The sequence below is a fragment of the Lonchura striata genome, chromosome Z (assembly GCF_050655825.1).
Source record: "Lonchura striata isolate lonStrDom1 chromosome Z, ASM5065582v1, whole genome shotgun sequence".
NCBI lineage: Eukaryota > Metazoa > Chordata > Aves > Passeriformes > Estrildidae > Lonchura > Lonchura striata.
Window position 1 is genome coordinate 32,287,880 of NC_140740.1, and position 20,957 is coordinate 32,308,836.

Below are 20,957 nucleotides of genomic sequence, written 5' to 3' on the forward strand. Positions count from 1 at the left end.
TTTGACAACTCAGGTCTATCAAGCAGCTAACACTTCTTTACCAATGCAAAAGAAGTCTGCAATTGTTGTGTACCTTGGTCTTTTTGCCTCAGTAATACAATAGTAGGATAATCCAGATATCTTATATTAATGAATGAAAATGTGGGAAATTTGACACGTAGCTTAGGGGAAAAATTTTCATCACCTTTTAGGAGTATACCAGAATTATTTGTCAGATTCTAGAATCAAACTAGCTGCTCCACATTCTAGCCCCCTGCCTTAAACTCAGGCCATCTTTTACTGTTCTTTATAAAATAATCAAACAGTATTTATTTGACTCAGACTTTTAATGGCTCCTTTCTGAGTTCATAAGTATGGAGAGATGAGCAAGAGGCTTTTCCTCTGGAGCAGCTGTTTAAACTACTCAGCGTAACTCCTGCTGTACTGGTGCTTTGGAAGCTATAGGCAACACTTGCTTTTGCTTCTTCAGGTAACAAGCATCTGAAAGCAGAATGAAAGAGATTCAAGCCATGTCCTGGTCCACTCCAGGATATGGCTGCAGTGCCATGTAGAGGGAAATCATGCTCTAATTGCCTAAGGACTGATGCAGCTCCCAAGGGGTAAATGGCACAAAGAAATACTGTGTCTGCTGGTCTGACTTGCTTTCATCCCTTCAACTATATCGTTAAATGCTATGTTCTAATCCTTTATTAAAAACAGTGCAAATTATCTCAGTTAAATGAAGAGGATGTTTTTAAGTCAGTGAAAATATTGCTGACTGTTTTTGGTGCTCCAGTTTGGTTCTTTTTCCCTGGAAAACCTGTGTGTGTAAGGAAATGTTGGGAAAAAAAAAAAAAAAAGAAGAAAAATGGAAATACCTTACTTTGCTCTAACTTTAATGAAAGAAAGGAGAAGTACATGACTTCACAGTTATCCGAGGCAGATTTGTAACAAACATCAGTGCTTCTTCTCAGTGCCTGATTTTACAATTTGGTCACCAGTATTTCTGTAAATGCATGTTACTAAAGTTAAAAAGTGGAGAAAGTGAAGCAACAAAATAAATGTGAGCTTAAATAAAGTGACGACAAACAAAATATTGATGCTTTTTCCTCTGTCTAGACCCCTGTGTTGAAAGCAGTGTTTTCATAAAACTCAGACAGAATTCATTTCCATACTGAGGGTTTAATAGTTCCTGTAGAACAAAACAGCTGGGAAACATATGGTATCCATTTCCCTGTATCACTTGGAAAAAATTTCACATGTAAATAAAACCAACATAAAAGTGTAGGCCTTTGAACCTAGAATCTTATACAATACATAAATAAGTCAGTACAGTGCGTTCTTTGTATTGGCCCACTAAGTTACATGCCTTTTGGTTATTATTATTTTTATTTCTTCTTTGGAAATGTTTTCTTAAGCACTTCCAAAAGTATTAATGTAATTTTCAGACATCCATTACTACTAAGCCATACTAATCTTTTGCGTCAGGTATTAATGTTGCACTGAAAGTGTATATATCTGTTTCCTCAGGAAGGTGTTCATGGCAAATTGTGTGTTTTCACCACAAATTAGATCCCACTGATATGCAGTTAGTACATGCTATAAATCTGCTTTGTTTAAACAGTATCCTTGACTTTTAGGCTGCATTAACTCTTAGTGTACATTAAGAGGGGAATAGTTAACTGCCTAAATGCTTTTGTGGTTTTAGTGTAGTGCTGTCCCTCAACTGAAAATAACAAGAGAAAGAAAACTATTTGCCAAAATTCCACTTATTATGAAGATCATCAATATTACCAGATGGGACTATTTCTGAAAGAGTACAAATTCAGTAGGATTGAGTTCAAGTTCAATAGGATTAAGAGTTCTGTTGACTTGAGCTCCTTCCCTTCTCTCAAGTCAGATTCCCTGGTCAAAATATCCTGCAGTGCACTGAAATAACTGTCTGGAAGATTCAGAGCTATAGGTGTAGATGGGGATGTGGGTGTGTGAGTGTACACAGGTTATACATATAAGGGATGGAAAGTTTGACAGAGAAGCCCAACACAGAGAGGAGAGGTTCAAAAGGAACATCACATCTCAATAAGTAGGCTTAATTTTTAGATCAGAGAATCACAGAATTGTTTAGGTTGGTGATATCCACTTAAGATCATCTAATTCAATGGCAAGGGCAGCTAGAGCAGGTTAAGCTAGGAGTGTGTCCAGTTGAATTCTGAATATTTCTAATGATGGAGATTTCAAAGTCTCTGGGCAACTATGCCAGTGTTTGACCAGCCATACAATTTAAAAAGTGTTTTCTTGTAGTGAGATAGAATTTCTTATATTTCACTTGGTGCTGGTTGCCTCTTGCCCTGTCATGGAGAAGAGCCTCTTCTTAATGATGCGATTCCTCCTGATCTTTTCGTTTCCCAAGCTGAACAGTCTAAACTCTCAGTTAATGTTCATGAATTTCTAGTTCTTGTAAGAAAAATACATCTTCCAGAGGAAACAGGTCTTTAAAATTGAGTTGTTATTGTTATTGGTGCTAAGACAAATCCACTAAAAAGGTTTGGCTAATTCTTACTGCCCTCTCAGGAAATCATCCTAATCTTATGATGCCTCTCAATACAGAGCAGAGTACAAACTAATATGGTTGGACAGGACCCCTGTAAATGCCACTAGGCTATTACTCACAGAATGGGTCAGGTTGGATGGGACCACAGCAGGTTCCATGGTCCAATCTCCCTGCTCAAGCAGGGCCATCCCAGAGCATGTGCCATAGGATTGTGTCCAGACTGTTCTTGAATGTCTACAGTGAAGGAGATTCCAAAACCTCTCTGGTTAGCCTGTTCCAGTACTCAGTCACCTGCACAGTAAAGGAGTTCTTCCCTGTGTTTGGGTGTAACTTCTGTGCATCAGTGTGGGTCCATTGCCTCTCCTGCTATTGCTGGGCACCACTGAGCTGAGCCTGGTCCCTCCTCATGAAGCCCTCCCTTCAGATACTCATGGACATTGATGAGGTCCTTCTCAAGGCTGAACAGGCACAGCTCTCTCAGCCTTTCCTGGTAAGAGAGATGGTCCTGTCCCTTACTAGTAACAGCTCTCTGCTGGACCCACTCCAGTTCCTCCGTGTCTCTCTTGTAGTGAGGAGCCCAGAACTGGACACAGAACTCCAGATGTGGCCTCATCTGGGCCAAGTAAAGGTTGAAGAGCACCTCTAGATCACTGCTGGCAATACTTTTCCTGATGTAGCCCAGAATGCCATTGGCCTTCTTGGGCACAAGCACACATTGTTGGCTCACAGACAACATGTGGTTTTGATTAGAATTTGATTCTAACTAATTATTTGTAATTATTACATAATACATCATTGAAGAAAGTTTATTTTAGGAATGTAAAATTCTTCAGTTTTGATAGAGATGCCATTAAATCTGTTTAGATATGAATTCAGCATATTATCATATAATTCTTGTTTCTGGTGTTTGGCCAGGTGTATCATTACAGCATGCTATCATGACACATGTTAGGTAGCACTCACTGATAAATCAATTCCTTTATTTCTCTAGTTTCCAGCAGCAGCTGGAACTGTGGGGTCTCAACTCTTCTTGGAAATGCACAGAAACCAACAGGAATTGCAGATGTCTGCAATAAATTCAGACCAGTGAAGAGGGTTTCTCCATTAAAGCACCATCCAGAAAGCTCTGAGAACAATGAAAGTGATGACCAGAAGAACCAGAAGGGAGAATACCAGAAAGGCAGTGATTCTCAGTCTGCACCTCCAAATGATGACCAGAGTCCAGGAGAAGGAGAGAGCCTTAAAAGCAAAAGCACTGAGCCTGCTGTTCTGCTTGGGGAGCTGGAGCACTATGATCTGGATATGGATGAAATTTTGGACGTGCCTTATATTAAATCAAGTCAGCAACCTGTTCCTTTTATAAAGGTAGCTCCTGAGAAAAAACTTCTAAATGTGTGTTCAACTGTGAATGGTCCAAGTGTCAAGACCTGTCCTGCAGGGAGCACAGAGAGCTTGCCTGCTGGCGGGATGCAGTTTTGTGTACTGTCTCCTGTAAAAGGCACTCAGCTGAGAAAAACACAACCCATTGTTCTTGATCAGCAAAAGCATTCAGCAGAAGAATTAGAGCTTTCCCAGCATTTAGTTAAGTGTAGCTCAGCCCATGAATCTGAAGCCCGAGGTAAGGGCTTCTTCAGCAAGACACTTGGTGATCCTCTTGCTCACAAAGCTGAGAAGATTATGCCAAACTGCCACCGGAGGACTTTCCACCTGCAGACGGCACTGGCAGAAAGCAAGCAGCTAGAGGAGCTGAGTATGAACTGGAGCAGTGCAGGGGGCCCAGAAGAGAGGAGCGAAGAGGTGAAAAAAATTAAAAGCATCTTAAACATTGTAAAAGAAGGCCAAATATCTTTACTGGTAAGTATCATATTTTTCATAAGTAACATAGAATAAAAGTGACATATGATGTGGTTTATTAAGCTAGCTAAGCTGATGCTCCTACTTTGAATCACTGCCCTTTTTGTCTTGTAGACTCCTTAGAAATTGACCTGATGGGCTTCCAAATGGAAAGTATTAATATTTAAATAAAATATGTAGGAAAACCAAGATACTAAGTTTATGCATGCCTGGCCAAGATTGCTCTTTTATGTAGTACACTGAAATTGTAAAGGCAGACATTTTAACCGATAGGATCACTTAAATATCAAATTTAAATCCTGAGTTTTGCCTTTCACATTTGTGGGTCAGTTGGCTCAATTTTTGCTGGTTTACACTGTGGTTATGTAGAAGTTGATGATGGGAACAGAGAGGCTTCTGTTGTATTCTGATTATTATTCAGGAGTGTTTATGCTGTCTTGTTGCAGCAGCATTCTCAGGGAGGAGCTTTCTGTAAAGCCTTGTTGGCCTCTAACCCATATGAAGGTTTTTTAGTAAATTTTAGCTCTGTGATCAGGCAATGTCAATGATGGTTTCCAAAGTAACCGGCTGCAAGTTAGTGCAATGATGGAGAGCATGTGATCTCCACACAGAACAGCTGGTGAAGGCACAGTGTATGTGTAAAAACTGTTGTTGTTAGATTTTTGTTTAGCTTCTCTGTTTAGCAGTCTAGCTCAAGCACGAAGGCATGCCATTAACATAGAAGCAAGGACAAAGGAAGATATTCAAAACTAGACAGATGCAGAAGAGAATATTAGATTACTCATTAAGAAATAAAAGCAAGTTAAATTCATCCTGAAATAGAAACTGGGGGGTAAAAGAGGACATCATAGGTAAGAAAATATGTATCTTTTCCAAATTGGTTGAAACCTCTTCATGAAGTACACTCATGGAACAATACTCTGGCAAGACTATGTAACTCTAGGAACTTCGTTATTGGTACTTCTTGACTCTGTCTTCAATCTTCTGTTTTTCTTCTGGAGTTTCTCAATTCAATTGTTTTGTCTTTAAATTAGAATTAGGCAGAAATAATGTACTACACCATAGTGGTTGTTGAACTTAGAGTAAATATCTCAACAGTTTTTTTCATGGAAATAAGCTATCACATAAAAAGTCTTCTGTCTTGTGCTTTAACTAGATTTTAGATGGTGCTTAGCATAAGCTACCATTTTATGATAAGCAAAATTAATCAGAAATGTATTTCAGAAATCATGAATATTTTATCTTTAGTTACTTATCAATATAATGCCAAAAAATTTAAATCAGAGAAAACTCAAAATAGACAGGAATTATTAGCATGTGGGTATTTTTACAGCTATCTTGTTGACTAGACTAGTGCAAAGATTTAAAGGCACTTAAGAGCTTGCATTATTGCATGACAATTGCATGAGGAGAGAAACTTCACAATTAATCAAACCAATGAACATACCACTTCTGTCCTTATGCTAATAGTACCCAGGTTCTATACAGTGAAGTGAAAAGCTCTGGATTTTGACTTGTAAAATAACATGCCTATTGGGAAACCTCCTTGTGTTTGGCTTGTGTCTGGGGCTGTGAGGATAAATGTATCTTTTTATCCTTAGTTGTAAACAACATATTGCTTTTTTTAACAGCCACATTTAGCAGCAGATAATCTGGATAAGATCCATGATGAATGTGACAACAATCTGTTGCATGTAGCAGCTTCAAAGGGACATGCAGAATGCCTGCAGCATCTCACTTCTTTGATGGGTGAAGACTGTTTGAATGAACGAAACATTTTGCAGCTAACTCCAGCTGGGTTAGCAATAAAGGTAATAGGCCCTTTCTCTACTGTAAGGTGACATAAAGGTCTTTTAGTTTCCTCCTGTCATGGCAGTAAGAAACACATCCAGCAGGATGTTCTTTTTCAAGCTTTATAAGTAAGGGAAAAAAACTCCTGTTGGCTGATACTACATAAGCAAAGTAAAATGAATTACTACACTGAATGTAATATCCACTGAATAATAATGACAGAATTTTTACATTGTTATCAATGCATCAATTTTTAGATCAATTTACTGAATCTAAAGAATATTTGTTATATTTCAAGCAGCTTTCACTTAACTTGGATTCAGTTGTTTCTTTAGGGAGAGTAACAGTTTCTTGGTTTTTTACAAATAGTGGTATAATCTTGTAAGGCAAGTGTGAAAATAAGTTTACAAAGCATAAAAGCACTTCGAGGTGAAAATTCCCAGTTGCCTAAAGCAGTTGCAAAAAAGTTAAAATGTACATGTTGCAGAACAACCTGTTAAAATCTCAATAAATTTAATGTCCAGGTTTACGGGAAAACTTACTTTGTAGAAAAATATGAAATTTCATACTGTTACTATGCTAAAATAAAAGACTGTGCAGTAAGTCTGATGATTTAACCATAGTAGTTCTGGTTCTTTAGTGAGAGTGAATGGTTAAATATAATTCCTTTTATTCTCTAAATACCTTAAGGACAAAGAAGAGAAGGGGTGAAACATAATACAAGAGTTTCTGTTTCTTCTGAGTGGTTTATTGTTACTTGCTTCCTGGGAAGGGTTTGGAAACTGAGAAGACTGGTGGATTCCAACCTGCAGTTTTGCATTTTTGTGGCATTTCAATGATCTAGGGCCCTAGTGCAGGTGGCAGAGTTGCATTTTTTATTTTCTGGGCCAAGTCGTATAATTAGAAATTTAAACTGATTCTAGTTGTACTAAGGAAATGCTCCAAAATCTTGGCCTGTGTCAAACTGTATAGTTACAGTCTGCCAGTTTAAAGTCTTAGAAAAGTTTTGCAATTTTTCTGTCATGTTTATTCAAGGTAGGTATATAATGTGTCTGTAAACCAGTAAATTCTGATACTTAGTGTTTTTGTGGAAAAGAGGTGCCACACCCTGCATAGTACAACATTATGGGAGTTGCAGTGGTATAAAGAAACAAGAAAAATAAATATCATTGTATCAATGTTGAAAACCACTCTGGAAGGAAGGATCAAGAGCTACAATATTTAGTTAAGCCATATCACTTAAAGGCTCTTACAGAACTTTGCAATGACCAGGACAAGTCCAGTTATGTAGGTCATCATTAGAAATACTTGTTCTGGGGCATCCTCACTTACAGGAAGAACTCCAGCACATTCACACTCTTTTCTGTGAATGACAAAGAATGCTCAAGTATTGTTGGAAGGAACCAATTGTTAAATAAGCCAGCCTTTCTGCAGAAAAAGGCAAAAGGTGTTATTGACTTATTCTTTAAATTCTTAAACAAACTGGAAATTTTTAATAATTCTGATAAGCTTTTTGCTCTTTAGTAGATGTATTTAGAATGGAAATGGCTGGAATCTAGACTTTTTTTTTATCTTGTTTAGAATGGTCAGCTGGAGTGTGTTCGGTGGATGGTGAGTGAAACAGAAGCTATTGCAGAACTCAGTTGCTCAAAAGACCACCCAAGCCTTATTCATTATGCAGGTTGCTATGGCCAGGTATGACTTTATTTTACTTCAAATAGATTACTTAGATGCTTGTACAAGATTTAAAGTATCTATGGCATTTTGTGGTTTTTAATTACAGGTGCTCTGAATTAGTTGAAGTATAGCAAAATCTTTCCTAATTTAACCTGTATAATTTTTTCAGCATTTTCTTGGGTTTTGTTTTATAAGGTTTGAATAATGGCAAGGAGAAGATTAACTGGTGTATTAAGTCAACAAGCAAATCCTAAGAATATCTACAGAGATTAGTTGTAATCTAGAGGACACATAGGATGCATCAAAAGAGCAAGAAAAATTTTGCAGTTTAAGAATTCATTGTATTGGCATGAAGTATGGTGGAATTTGAACACCATCTGTCTAGCTTTAACCAATTTACTTGAAAACTACATACAAAAGCAAGCTGTAGGTTCACAGAATATTCTGATGATTTGGAAGGAACCCACAAGGATCATGTGGTCCAGCTCTTAAATAAATGGCCCATATGGGGTTTGATCCCATAAGCTCGGTGTTATTAGTACCTTGCTCTAGCCAGCTGAGCTAATTGTAAATCAATCCTGTTTCACACCTAACTTGTCTATTGATATAATGAGACAGCACTGAAGTACAGCATTTTGCTGCTTTGCTAATATCTGGAGGAACATACATGCCACTTAGTTACACTATCTTCTCTTCCCACAATGTCTGTTTTCTCCTAAGTAAATCTTCCAGTAACTCATCTTCAGAGGACCTTCTCCAGGATCTACTGTGAAAGAAATAGTGATCAGTTATTCTTCTCTAATCTCTTTAGCAGAGGGACCATTTTATCCCACAGTTTCTTTGACAGACATTAAATATAAACCATGGACTCACAGAATCATAGACTGGTTTGGGTTGGGACCTTAAAGATCATCCAGTTCCAACTCCCCAGATATTGGCATGGACACCAAACCTCACTGATTTTGTGCTAATGCTTTTTACTCTTCTTGAGAGAGGAAACAAAATATAATCACTAAGACAATCATTCTTTGCTATGTGTGGTTGTCTCATTCAATGCCATACAATTATTGTGGCATTTTTCTGCTGCTAACTGCTTCTGTCCAAGCATGAATTTACTGTAGGGGTAGGGAAGGAGATGAGGCAGGTTTGGAAGGCTGTGGAGCTAGGAGTCTACCTTTTCTCCTGCAGTTTCCATAGGCACAGAGACACCCTTGTTTTCATGCTGTGCAAAGACCTCCTTTTTTCTTCATTTTCCTGTTGCCTTTATTTCCACGCGGCTCCCGTCGCCCAGGCGCTGGCCCGCAGCAGCCCGTGGGTGGCCGATGGTGAGGAATGCACGCCGCTGCCCCTGGGTCACTGCCGAGATTTCCAGGTAGCAGTGAGTTCGCTGTGACGCGGGCAGTGCTGCTCTGAGAGCGCTACTAGGACCCGAGACAAAGAGACCAAGAGAGGCCACCTGTGTGTAGTCCAAAGAAAGTTGTATTGCTCAAACCCTGCAGGCACAAGTGACAGAGGAGCGGGGGTCTGGTTACAGTTTTTATAGGGAGTATAGGTGATAAGGGAAAACAAATAGAGACAGTGTCCAGCCTGAATACATTACAGGTCAAATCCAATGGGAATAACTCAGGGGAGGGGTGAGGGCTCAGGGGAGCACAGAAAAGAAAACTTTCTAAGTTCAGATTCACAAAGACTTCTGCCTTTCGCACAGCTGCGTGTCACCACATTTTCCTACTATACAGATGTTTACTGGTGTGAGATAGGACCCTGCTTGTTATACAGATTGCTGGTGTTAGCAAGTTTGCTGTAAACTTAACACTGAGGATAGAGAATATGTGAGCCAGATCAGAACTGGATTAGAGAAAAGAGTGCTTATTACTGGGAATAAAAAGTTGGGAAGAGAAAGTTGCATGTGAACTTAAATTCCTGTCTTCACTTGATTAACCTGATTTTGTCCTCATCTCTAAAGATATTTATATAAACTAAAGCCAGTGAAGTTTTGGGTTTTTTTTCAGTGAGCTATGGTATCTACTGCCAGAAACAGATTTGGCACACTTTATCTAGATTCTTGTCAAAGCAGAACGGAAGCTCTACCACTTAAGAAACACCAGCTACAGTCAGCCACCCATGAAATTTGATATATAAATTGATATATAAATTACTGCCAAATTTTTTTAGTTAGCTGAATGCCAAACAAAGTTCATATGTAATGCCAATTATCTTTTATTTTATAATCCATAAACAACCTTTAAAAATGAGGGAATATTGAGGCTGAAGGGGTGCCAGACTATCTTACCCAACTCTGTTAAGAAAAAAAAAAAACTTCAAGAAATTTAAATGCTTACTTGGCACTGTCCTGTAATTTATTTTACCATTACTTACATGAGAGATAATCCATGTAAACACTGGTCTTGGCAGAATTACAAGAGTAATATTTTTACAAGGAAGACCTGTTATTGAATCCTTTTCTAAGACAGTCAGTCTATCCATTGTTTCTGCAGGCATTAGACAGGCATGCCGTATTTTTCTTCAAGAATTATAATTTAGAATGGGCAGCAGGAGGGAGTTCATAGCAAAGTTCCTATGTTAAAAGTCGTCAAACTACAGTCATGGCCTGCCTCCAAGGACATGTAGCAACATTTTATTTTTCCAATGGGAGAGGGGATCGCATAAATTAATGTGATTGAAGAGAACAAAAGCTCAAAGTCAACCTGTAGCCTGGTCAGCGTAGCTCCTAGCAAGGGTTTCTTTAAGCATGAGATTATACAAGAGAAACCATGATGGCTGGCTGGCCTTTTCACACTGGGCATAGTCATGAGTACTGGGCATGCCAGCTGTATCTGACCCAGTTCACCATCTCACAGGAATGTGGTGGTGCAGTCCTGGGTGCACATTGTCCTAGTACTGACTTAGAGCTTCATGGGGCTGGAATATCTTTCTGTCAGGGATACTGTGGTATGGACTGCACAGGTAAGAGGCAGAGCATGGGGAATGCCAAGGCTTTGTGGTTTCTGAACTCAGGAGAATCTAGGAAGACTTTGGTCAACCAGCCTGAAACATAACTGAGGACCTAGAAGGGGTCCTGTGCATGCTTTGATGGTGGTACAGTTCTGGAGAGCACAATGGGAAGGAGTATATGACAGTCAAATATGCAGATACTTAACAAAACACCTTTGTTTTACACCTCAGGATATTTGTCTTCCTGTCTATTGTCATTATTACAAAGGAAATGTGTTGTTTTCACTCACTCCTACTCCTCTACTGTGAAGGGATACTGGGAAGGCCAGCTTATTTAATTGATACCAAGTGATGAGGCTAGGATTAGCTGTAGATACAGTACTCTTCAGCATGCTTACCCTTCCCTTTGTAGGCCATGTCATGATTTATGTTGTCCATGTTAGCTGTACTTTCTTCTCTAAAAGTCGTCTGATGGAACCAAAGTCAGCAGCCTGTCCCAAATTTCCCTGAAATCTTTTTGCAGAGAGATTTGTATTATTGTAGGTCTAGAATATGCCAGAGAGGGTTTAATAACTGCTGGAGCATAAGCATTTGTAGGACTTTAAAGTAATACTGAATAATTTATCAGTATTTATCAGTTACTCTTACTTCACAAAAAAAGTGATAATTTTTCGTTGTCTTCATTTGATGAATTGTCTTACTATCTTTCCTTATGTTTGAATAAATTGAAGACTATAAATCTATTTCAGAAAAGATTTTTCCTGCAAATACATATTATGAGTGTTAATAAAGTGAAATGTGACATATTTTGATACAAGATGGTTTTGTTTTCACTGGTTTTAAGTGAAACAATTATTTGTTTTCTTGGGTTTTTTTTTGGTCAAGGATACATTTGTTGAAACAAAACATTTGTTGTGACTTATGACACTGTGCCTGTGATCACTTAGTGTACAGGTAGTCCTAAGTATAGATGATTGAACAGAGCCACCCAGCCACTAGATTTCCTTGTTGATAAGACAAATTACTAGAAAGTATAATTTGCTCCATGCTGATTGTGATCATAAAATTACAGAACATGCTTAACATTCTGGTCTCTTATATATTCCAAAGAAATATATTATTTCAAAGCTATAGTTGTCTTCCAATTCTGCAAATCAGTTTTGCTAAAATATTTTTCTTTTAATTATTAAAACATAGGGACAAGTCATAGGAGTAGTACAATCTTTATTCCTTGCTGGCCAGCACCACTGGCTTATTGAGAAATGCTCAAAAGTATTTTTAAAGGGATATGTGATATGTAGTCATCTCTCCATGCTGACTGTTAGCTGTGTAGGGCCTTCAGCAAAGGAGAAGTCAAAATACCTATTCCTTCACCCTGTAATAAGAACAAAATTGCTGCTAAAGTGAAGATATGAAGAAGATAAGCATCAGACAGAGCAGCCCTCTGAAGCAGTAATCAGGGACCCAGATGCTTAAATAGACAGAATCATCCTGGAGTAGGTCTAGAAAGGTCCTCTCCTTTTCATTGAGATTAAAATTTTTGTAGTACTTTTACACCAAAAAATGCAGGTTTATATCCAACGTTTTAAGAATTTTATTTCTTCATTTTTATTCTTTGTCTTTTCTAATAATTACTGCTCAGTGTCCTGTATGTGGTTTCAGTACTGTTTTATTTATGTCTGCTTTAGTTTATCACATTTCTAATTTTGGGTGATTATGTACTTATGTGTCACTGAAGCTACTAAGGTGCTGCAGATTAAGCCTGTGCATCAGTGTTTGCCTCAGTAACCTAGAATCCACAAAGCCCCTTTGAAATGTAGATCTGAGTCAGTATAACATGATAGATATCAATGCAAGACATTAAAAAATACACATTTAAATAAAAAAGTTTTATGCTAGGAAGTAATTTAGTATTTTAACCTTTCCAGACAGAAAAACTGGGAAAGCAGCTGTAGTCAGCTTTAAAGGACCCCACTTTTCCATGTAATCTATAGATTTATTCTAGATTTTCAATATGTATTGTATTCATTATGGCAAAATGAAATTTAATCTTGTGTAACATGGGAACTTCCTAGAGAGAAGAATTTTTTTTTTCCAAATAAACTCCCTGGGGAAAATAAGAAATCAAAAAAGCTTAGTGCACATGTGTAACTCTCCATTGTTAGAAAAGAATACCCAAATAAATGTGTATTGCACCTATATACACACAAAAAAGGTGGTGTTAAAAAAAAGAAAGTTTCTACTTCAGTTTTGGCTTCCAGACCTTCACCAACAAGTTTTTGCAGTCCAAGTCTCCCTATCCTTCCCAACATGCAGGACATACAAATGGTCCATGAGTCAATACATTGAGTTATTAGGGTAGCTTTATTTTCTGATTTTAGTTGTGTTTCTTCTTCTTTAGCACAAACACACAGAGATGGGGAATGATTATAGATTTGAAGAATCTAATTGCTCAGCTCTGTGATCTGAGCATAATCCTATTTTAATTTTCCAGAGAGGCTTATGATGTTTGACCAAATTTCACAACCTGATTTTCAGCTTGATATTCTTCCTCAGGATTTTCAGGTTATTCTTTCTCAGGTTTCATCAGCAATACAGAAGCTCTCACAATCTTCATGTACAATTTCTCAGAATGCATTACAGTATTTGAGTTTTTCCTGTTATTTCTTTTTATAAAATAAAATATTTCAGCTTTTTTCCTTGGGAGGAAAAAAGGAAACCCAAAACCCTGAAAAAGACAAACCAAAGTTCCATGATGCACTAAGTCTACAAAGTTAAGAGAGAAAACAAAGAATTATTGGATAGTATTAATTATAGATGACAGCACCAGTATTCCTTTTTATTAGTTCTTACCTTTTGTGACATTTCTTTGCCCTTAGGAGAAAATCCTTTTATGGCTTCTTCAGTTTATGCAAGAACAAGGGATTTCACTGGATGAAGTTGACCAGGATGGAAATACTGCTGTTCACATAGCTGCTCAACATGGCTATCTAGGATGCATACAGGTAGAGTGATAGCTATAGCAGAAATCTCTAAACTTCAAGCTTGAATGCCAAAACTGTATTATTAGAAATCTAAGTGGGGATACTTATTGATTCATTAAAATATATCAGAAGGAAGAACTTTAAATCAGTAGGAGTCAAACTGAAATACTGAAAAGCTCCAGGTTGTGATTCTACTCTTGAGTATGCTGTTGTAAACCTAAACTAACTTGTATTGCAAGATGAAAACATGATTATATTGTTTATATATAAACAGCTAATATGTATGTTTTTGTGTTACAAAGGGCAGCAAGTGCAGATATGCATACTTTTCTCATTACTCCGATATTTTCCTTCTGTTTCTTTTTCCGTTGAGAAAGGATAGTTGTAGCTATCCAGATGAGGGGAATTATAGAAGATAGGTTTGTTGAACTGTTTACACCTTGAATAAACCATCCTTTTCAGACTTATCATCCTGGAATAAATCTGTGCTATACAATGAAGAGTGATGTTGATTTCTAACTAATTTAACTAATTTCTGACTCATCTTGGCCTCTGAAAACAATATAGTTCTGTTTACAGAGGTGCTAAAAAATGGTCATTTGTCCAGCTGAGAAGGCTTACACATCTACAGTACCTAGAGGAGCCAGAATTAGCCAGTTTGGATACCTCTGTCCAGCACCTGTGTTCAATGCAAGCATAACAAAAAAGTCATGGAGTGGAACTGGATGGCTGGTCACAAAATCATTAGCCATTAAGGCTGGAAAAGACCTCAAAGATCATAAAGTCTGATCAAACTAGTTCCATCACCATATTCACCATTAAAGCATGTCTTCAAATGCCACATCCACGCCCATTTTTTGTCCACTTTAAGGGAAAATGACTCCACCACTTCAATGGTCAGTCTGTTCCAGTGCTTAACAACCCTTTCTGTGAATTTTTTTTTCGTAATAGCTGATCTAAACTTCTCCTTGAGGTCACTTCCTCTCATTCTGTTAATTTGTGAGAAGAGGCCAATTCCTACCTGGCTACAACCTCTTATCAGGCAATTGTAGAGAGCAATGTCCCCCATCAGTGTCCTTTTGCCCAGACTAAACAACCCCAGCCTCCTCAACCTCATAGGGCTTTTGCTCCAGACCCTTTTCCAGCTCTGCTACCCTTGTCTGAATTTGCTGCAGCACCTCAATGTCTTCCTTGTTGCGAGGGGCCCAGAACTGGTCACAGGGCTTGTGTGGCCTCACCAGTGCATAGTATGGCAGTATGGCCACTGCCGTAGTCCTGCTGGCCACACTATTGTGGACACAGGCCAGGATGCCCTTGGCCTTCTTGGCCACTTGGGCACATGTTCAACCACTGTCAGCCAGCACCTCTAGGTCCTTTTCTGCCAGGCAGCTTTCCAGCAACTCTGCTCCAAGCTTGTTGTGCTGCTTGGGGTGGTCCAAGTGCAGTTGAATCTCATCTAGTTGGCCTCAGCCCTTTGATCCAGTCTGTGCAGATCCCTCTGCAGAGCTTTCCTGCCCTCGAGCAGATCAACACTCCTGTCCAACTTGACATATCTGTGAATTTACTTATGATGCATTTGATCCCCTTGTCCATGTTGATTGCTTTAAATAGGGCTGGCTCCAACCCTGAGCCCTGGGGAACACCACCACTGACCAGTCACAATCTGGAGGTAAATTCATTCACCACCAGCCACTTTTTCACTCAATGACACCATAGGCAGCCAGATTCTCTAGGAGAATACTGTGGGGAAACATATCTAAGGCTTTACTAAAATCTAGGTAAATACACCTTTTCCTCATCTGGTCAGTCACTTTGTCATAGAATGAGATCAGGTTGGTCAAGCAAAAGCTGCCTTTCATAAACCCATGCTATGCGTGAGATCCCCTGGTTGTTCTGTACTTGTTGCATGAGGATGGTCATGATGATCTCCTCTATGAACTTGCCTGGCACTGAGATCAGGCTGACAGACCTGCTCTTCCCTGGATCCTTCTTTCCTCAAACCCTTGTATACATGGGTGCCAAGTTTGGCAGCTTCCACTCACTGGAACCTCCCTGGCTGATCAGCACTTCCGGTAAATTATTGAAGGTGAAGCAACTTAACTTTGTGTTAATTGCAGACGTACCCTCTGTCAATCAAATTTGCTAGAATTATTAGTCACAGGAGTACATTTCAGTGTTTGTGTTGTCGGCACTTTGAGCAAAAGCTCTTTGGAGAAGAAATAATAATAAAATTATTCCAGGAAATTGCAGAGAGGTATTTGATAAAGAAACTAGACATTGGAGAAGAATAGATAAAAAAAACAAATAACCTCTTGGCAGAAAGGCAAGAAATAAAAATTTAAGTGATTAAGTCAAGTTAGGGAGGAAAACATGTCTAAGAAGGAGGAGTAAATCTCTAAGGATTCAGATATGTATCAGTAAACATGTAATAACATGTTACCATACATGAACCAATCCACATCACTCTTCAGGCCACAGCAAACACAGAACATTTGTATTAGTCCAACCCAAAAAGAAATACAGAGTGAATTTTCATTAGCTAATCTCTCCAGAGAGCTAAGTATATTTGTGTACACTGTTAGGCTGTATCTACAGCTGCAGAGCTATTATTATTATTGCAGTCTATTTATATATTTGCTCACCCAGAAGACATAACTCTGTAAAAGCCAGTTTGAGAGTATCGCATAATGAAGAAAGAAAAACAGGTTGAGCTGAATGAATAGACTTGAAAAGAAAACAGTCAGATTTGGAGAACATGACCATCTCTGTGTTTTCTTACTGAGAGGACATGTCTTTTTTCTTAAGGACTTGAAGAATGGATCCTGTAGAAACTCATAAGAGAATAAAATAAACAAACCATGACATCCACGCTGAATCTACTGGGTTTACTATTGTATTGTAGCCAATTGCTATGATCAGTTGAAAAAAAATGGATAGAAGAAATGTTTATGATTTATTGGTGGGGGGCACTGTTGTGGTAAAGGGTGTGTGTAGGGTTCCTGTGGCATGTGTGTTTAGGGTCTCAACAGTGCCTCATCAAGATGTGCAGTGCATTTGAAGGAGAAATGGGTATAGATTATTTTGAACAGAGTGGTGACATCTGCAGATGTTTTCATGGAACTAAACAAGGAAACAAACAAACCCTGCTTTCCCTGTGAAGAACAAACCTTAATAAATGCCTTTGAATTCTAAAGATTATTTTATTTTAAGTAAATGTGCAATTCAAGAAGTACTTATTGTTGAAGTGAGGCCATGAGAAATAAGTCATGAAAATCATGAAAATACTTAGTGGTGATAAAAATACCCAATGTCAGTGATATCACTTCACTAACACCTCACAGACTTAAGTGTAGTTGATACTTTGTGCTGTGAAACAAAATAAGCTCTGTGCCCAGTAAGCTTACAGTCTAATTTAATATAATGCACAGTGAATAATCTGGTAAGAATAAAGAAGTGATAAAGAAAACAGAGAAACTGTAGGCGACAGCATAAAAACTGAAAAATCACAGGCTGCCAGTGATTCCTTGGCCTACTTACTGTGTTTATAAGCATATAATATAATATAATATAATATAATATAATATAATATAATATAATATAATATAATATAATATAATATAATATAATATAATATAATATAATATAATATAATCACATGATGCTCTATCATGTTTCAAACTATATGATTACTTTATGCAAGGTAATAACTCTCCTTTGTTTTCTTTCTTGACAAATTAAGCACAACCTATTGATATGAGATGCAGTGCAAGAGTTCATAACTTTCCTTTCTGTACGGTTTTAGCAGATCAGACAGACCACCCATTCCACTTCTCTGTCATATGTTGAGGTCTCTGTGTCTGCTGTTTGTAGTTATCCAAGTCACTCCAACCCTCAGTGGTTTACCAGCTCTGCTTGGATAAGTTAACCAAGAGCTCAGCCATACAATCCCTCTTCTGCATGTGTATGCCTGAAGTTAATGATGCTGTAGTTTCTGTCTGTACAGGATCACAAGTTTTCCTAGTGGCTGGTATCAATGCATATCGAAGCATTGCTGAGAATATTTAGGTCCTATTTACCTACTCCAGTAATGCAAATAGCTCCTAACTCTGATTATCACAAACAGATTATAAAGAGGGAAGATTTGGTCTGAAATCTTGCTTTAGTTATTGGATGTCTTGAGGTCAGACAGAACTTTTTTTGCATATAGAACACTATTTGTCTGGTCTCAGAATAATTCAAACGTCATGCTTACAACCTGGATGGTTCTCCAGCAGCAAGCTAGGGTTCTCTTCTGGTACTGTGAGTAACACAGGGATATACATCAGAGTATAAAATCTTATTTTTCTTGAAGACTAAAAGCTGACACATATATCAGTATGTCTTAAGAAAATAGTGACTAACTAAGAAAGTGCAAAGCAATGAGATTCTCTCAGTATTAAAAAGTCATAGTGACCAGACTTCCCAAAAATTCCAGCTGGATTGATATAGTAATTTTACAGTTCTTTATCTGCAATAAGAAATTTGTGCCTATCTGGCCTAAAGTATCTGCCCTATATTTCATATCTAAGCATTGCTTAGTTAAGAGTCAGGACACTGAGACTTCCCTATAGAGTGTTTTAAACATTGGGATTCTGCTGTGGTAGAAAATGAAGAGTTAACAAAAAGAGTCAGCAAATGCTGCAGCAAAGACATTACTAAAATGAGATTCTGAGGGTATGTTGCAATACCTTGCAGTGTGGGGATCCCAAGAAAAGACGTGGCAAACTATTACAGCTTATCACTACCCACTATAAACTGGCTTGCAATATGTTCATGCTGCTCTGGACCTGGATGTCATCTAGAACAGCTGTCATGTGTCTTCTTTTCTAGGTCTGCTATATGTAAAGTTATCACAATGCATCTACATCTGCAAAAGTTTGTTACTGTGGTGCAGGAGAGAATCAATAGGTGGCCAGACAAAAGTCCTGTTTTCATTTGTATGAATGCTACAAGTGATGCTATGCTATACAAATGAATGAACAGAAAACAAATTAATTTAGTAGAACTTCAAGGGGAGAGGAAGGAGTAACTTATAAAATATAGTCTCTTTATAGCTCCTCTGAACTGCAGCTCACTCTTCTGTATTCCTGTTGCACCTGAGTGGTATATTTTATTGGTATGTGGTTTGAATTCAAGCTGCAAACATGTCAGTGTTTTTGTCAGTGACTGAATTTTAAAAATTACTGGCTTAGACTAATGTTTTTCAAGCATTTTATTCAGGAATGCTTTTTCTCCAACCATTCTTGTGCTGATCAGAAATCACAGCAGAGATTTACACTTACAGATGCCGCTGTTCCCTTTTATGTTTTTACAGACATTGGTTGAATATGGAGCAAATGTCACCATGCAAAACCATGTGGGAGAGAAACCCTCTCAAAGTGCTGAGCGACATGGGCACACCATGTGTTCCCGCTACTTAGTAGTTGTGGAGACATGTATGTCACTGGCCTCTCAGGTTGTCAAGCTGACTAAGCAGCTGAAGGAGTAAGTGTTTCATTGCTAGCAAGAGGGATTATCTTAAAACAATACCCTAATTGATCTTCAGTTTATTAGCAGTGGCAGCTGAAAAGGGTATGTATGAAGAAATCCAGTTCCTTTTCCCTTTGCATATCTGGCAATCACATAATTACAGATCATCGTTTCTGCTCATATAGCATGTTTTTATCTACAGTGCTGGGTGTTGATGTTGGCAGGAGTAGTAGAGACAGTAAACGCAAGGAGCTTTTTTTTGGTCTTGGAAAGTCACCAAAACCTACAATGGCTACTCAGGAAATAACCTTCTATTCTCTATTTCGTCATATGAACTGGTTTTAATATTTTGGTATAGTTTTCATTAAGTATTCTGTAAAGACCCTATTATGTTGAAACACAAATTTTCTAGTTGCTTGCTTTAATTGTAGAGACAGTTACTGTGGCTTAGCATGTCAATATCCTCATAAGACTCTTAGAAACCACCAGCACTGACCTGACATTTTTCCAGTATAGGTATATGATCAAGATGTCAGCTATCACAGTCAATGAAAATGACTACTGATAACCCCATGTTTCAAGGAGACCATATCTTTTTATGGTGGTAAATGTGTAGCTAATTGTATTTGGTATAAATTACAATACTCTGGTACCAGGGGAGCTGCAGAGTGGCCTCAGTGAGAATGAGTGAGGGGTTTCCCTTTGCTAGACAGAACTCTCTGAAACAGATCCACTGCAGGACACAGCTAAGCCCCACTGGTCATTCTGTGAAAACATGGCTAAAAAAGAGCAGAAAATGCCAGAGAGACAAAGGAAACAGAAGAGTGACAATCACAGGGAACAGCAAGGCCAGAGGAGCTGGAGGTGCGCCATGGTGGAGAAGGCACAGCCCCAAATGGTCCCTGGAATACCTATGATAGAGCAGGTACATCCCTTAAAAAGGCTGTAGCACATGGACAAGCTGAGACTCAGTGATTTCCTGAATGGAATGCAGCCTGTCAAAGACCTGCACTACAGAACAGGAGAGGGTGGGAAGAAAGGAACAACAGAGAGAAAGTGCTACACATGAACCCTGACCTGTGCTACATGTTGGCTTACTGAAAAGACTGGGGACAACCTGCAGCAATGACAAGAGGGCAAGAGAGGTATCTGGAGTGAAGCCTGAGAATGGTGAAGAGGAGCTAGGTGTGCAGATGAATCTGGGAGAGAAGTGGAACTTGGAAAAGGAGAGGATAGATGTTTTAAATGTCTGTCCTTTGTTTCCTAATACCTGAACCAGTAATGAAATTTATGTTAATTAACTATGAATTAAGTTACATTCCCCATGTTGAATCTCTTTTGTCCATGACAGTAATAGAGAAGTGATTGCCCTGTGTTTACCTTTACATTTTCTCTTTGCAATATCTTCATGCTTTTACATTTATAAATACAAACACTGAATTGAGGATCTATCAGTGATGATGAGAGAGAGACAGGGACTTGGTGAGATGGTCAAAGGTAGTCAAAGAATCGGAATTTATTATTGAATACAAATTCTTATATAGTATTTTAGGAAGGCTAGTGAAATTTTACTACAATGATTGGATTAAAAATCACGCAAACAAACTTACGCATTTTACAACATCTCTTGCTTGCAGAGTTTGAAGTAATATTCTTTT

At 38.2% G+C, this 20,957-nt stretch overlaps 1 protein-coding gene across 5 annotated transcripts in view; it reads left to right on the forward strand.

The window, feature by feature from the left end:
- Positions 1–20,957, forward strand: part of SNCAIP (synuclein alpha interacting protein) — an 86,833-nt gene that overhangs the window by 51,011 nt on the left and 14,865 nt on the right. For all 5 annotated transcript variants that reach the window (XM_021546229.3, XM_021546231.3, XM_021546230.4 and 2 more), the window contains 5 exons: positions 3,522–4,384; positions 6,016–6,195; positions 7,757–7,870; positions 13,687–13,812; positions 19,145–19,314. In XM_021546229.3, the coding sequence (XP_021401904.2) occupies positions 3,522–4,384; positions 6,016–6,195; positions 7,757–7,870; positions 13,687–13,812; positions 19,145–19,314 (1,453 nt within the window). The remainder of the gene's footprint in view (positions 1–3,521; positions 4,385–6,015; positions 6,196–7,756; positions 7,871–13,686; positions 13,813–19,144; positions 19,315–20,957) is intronic.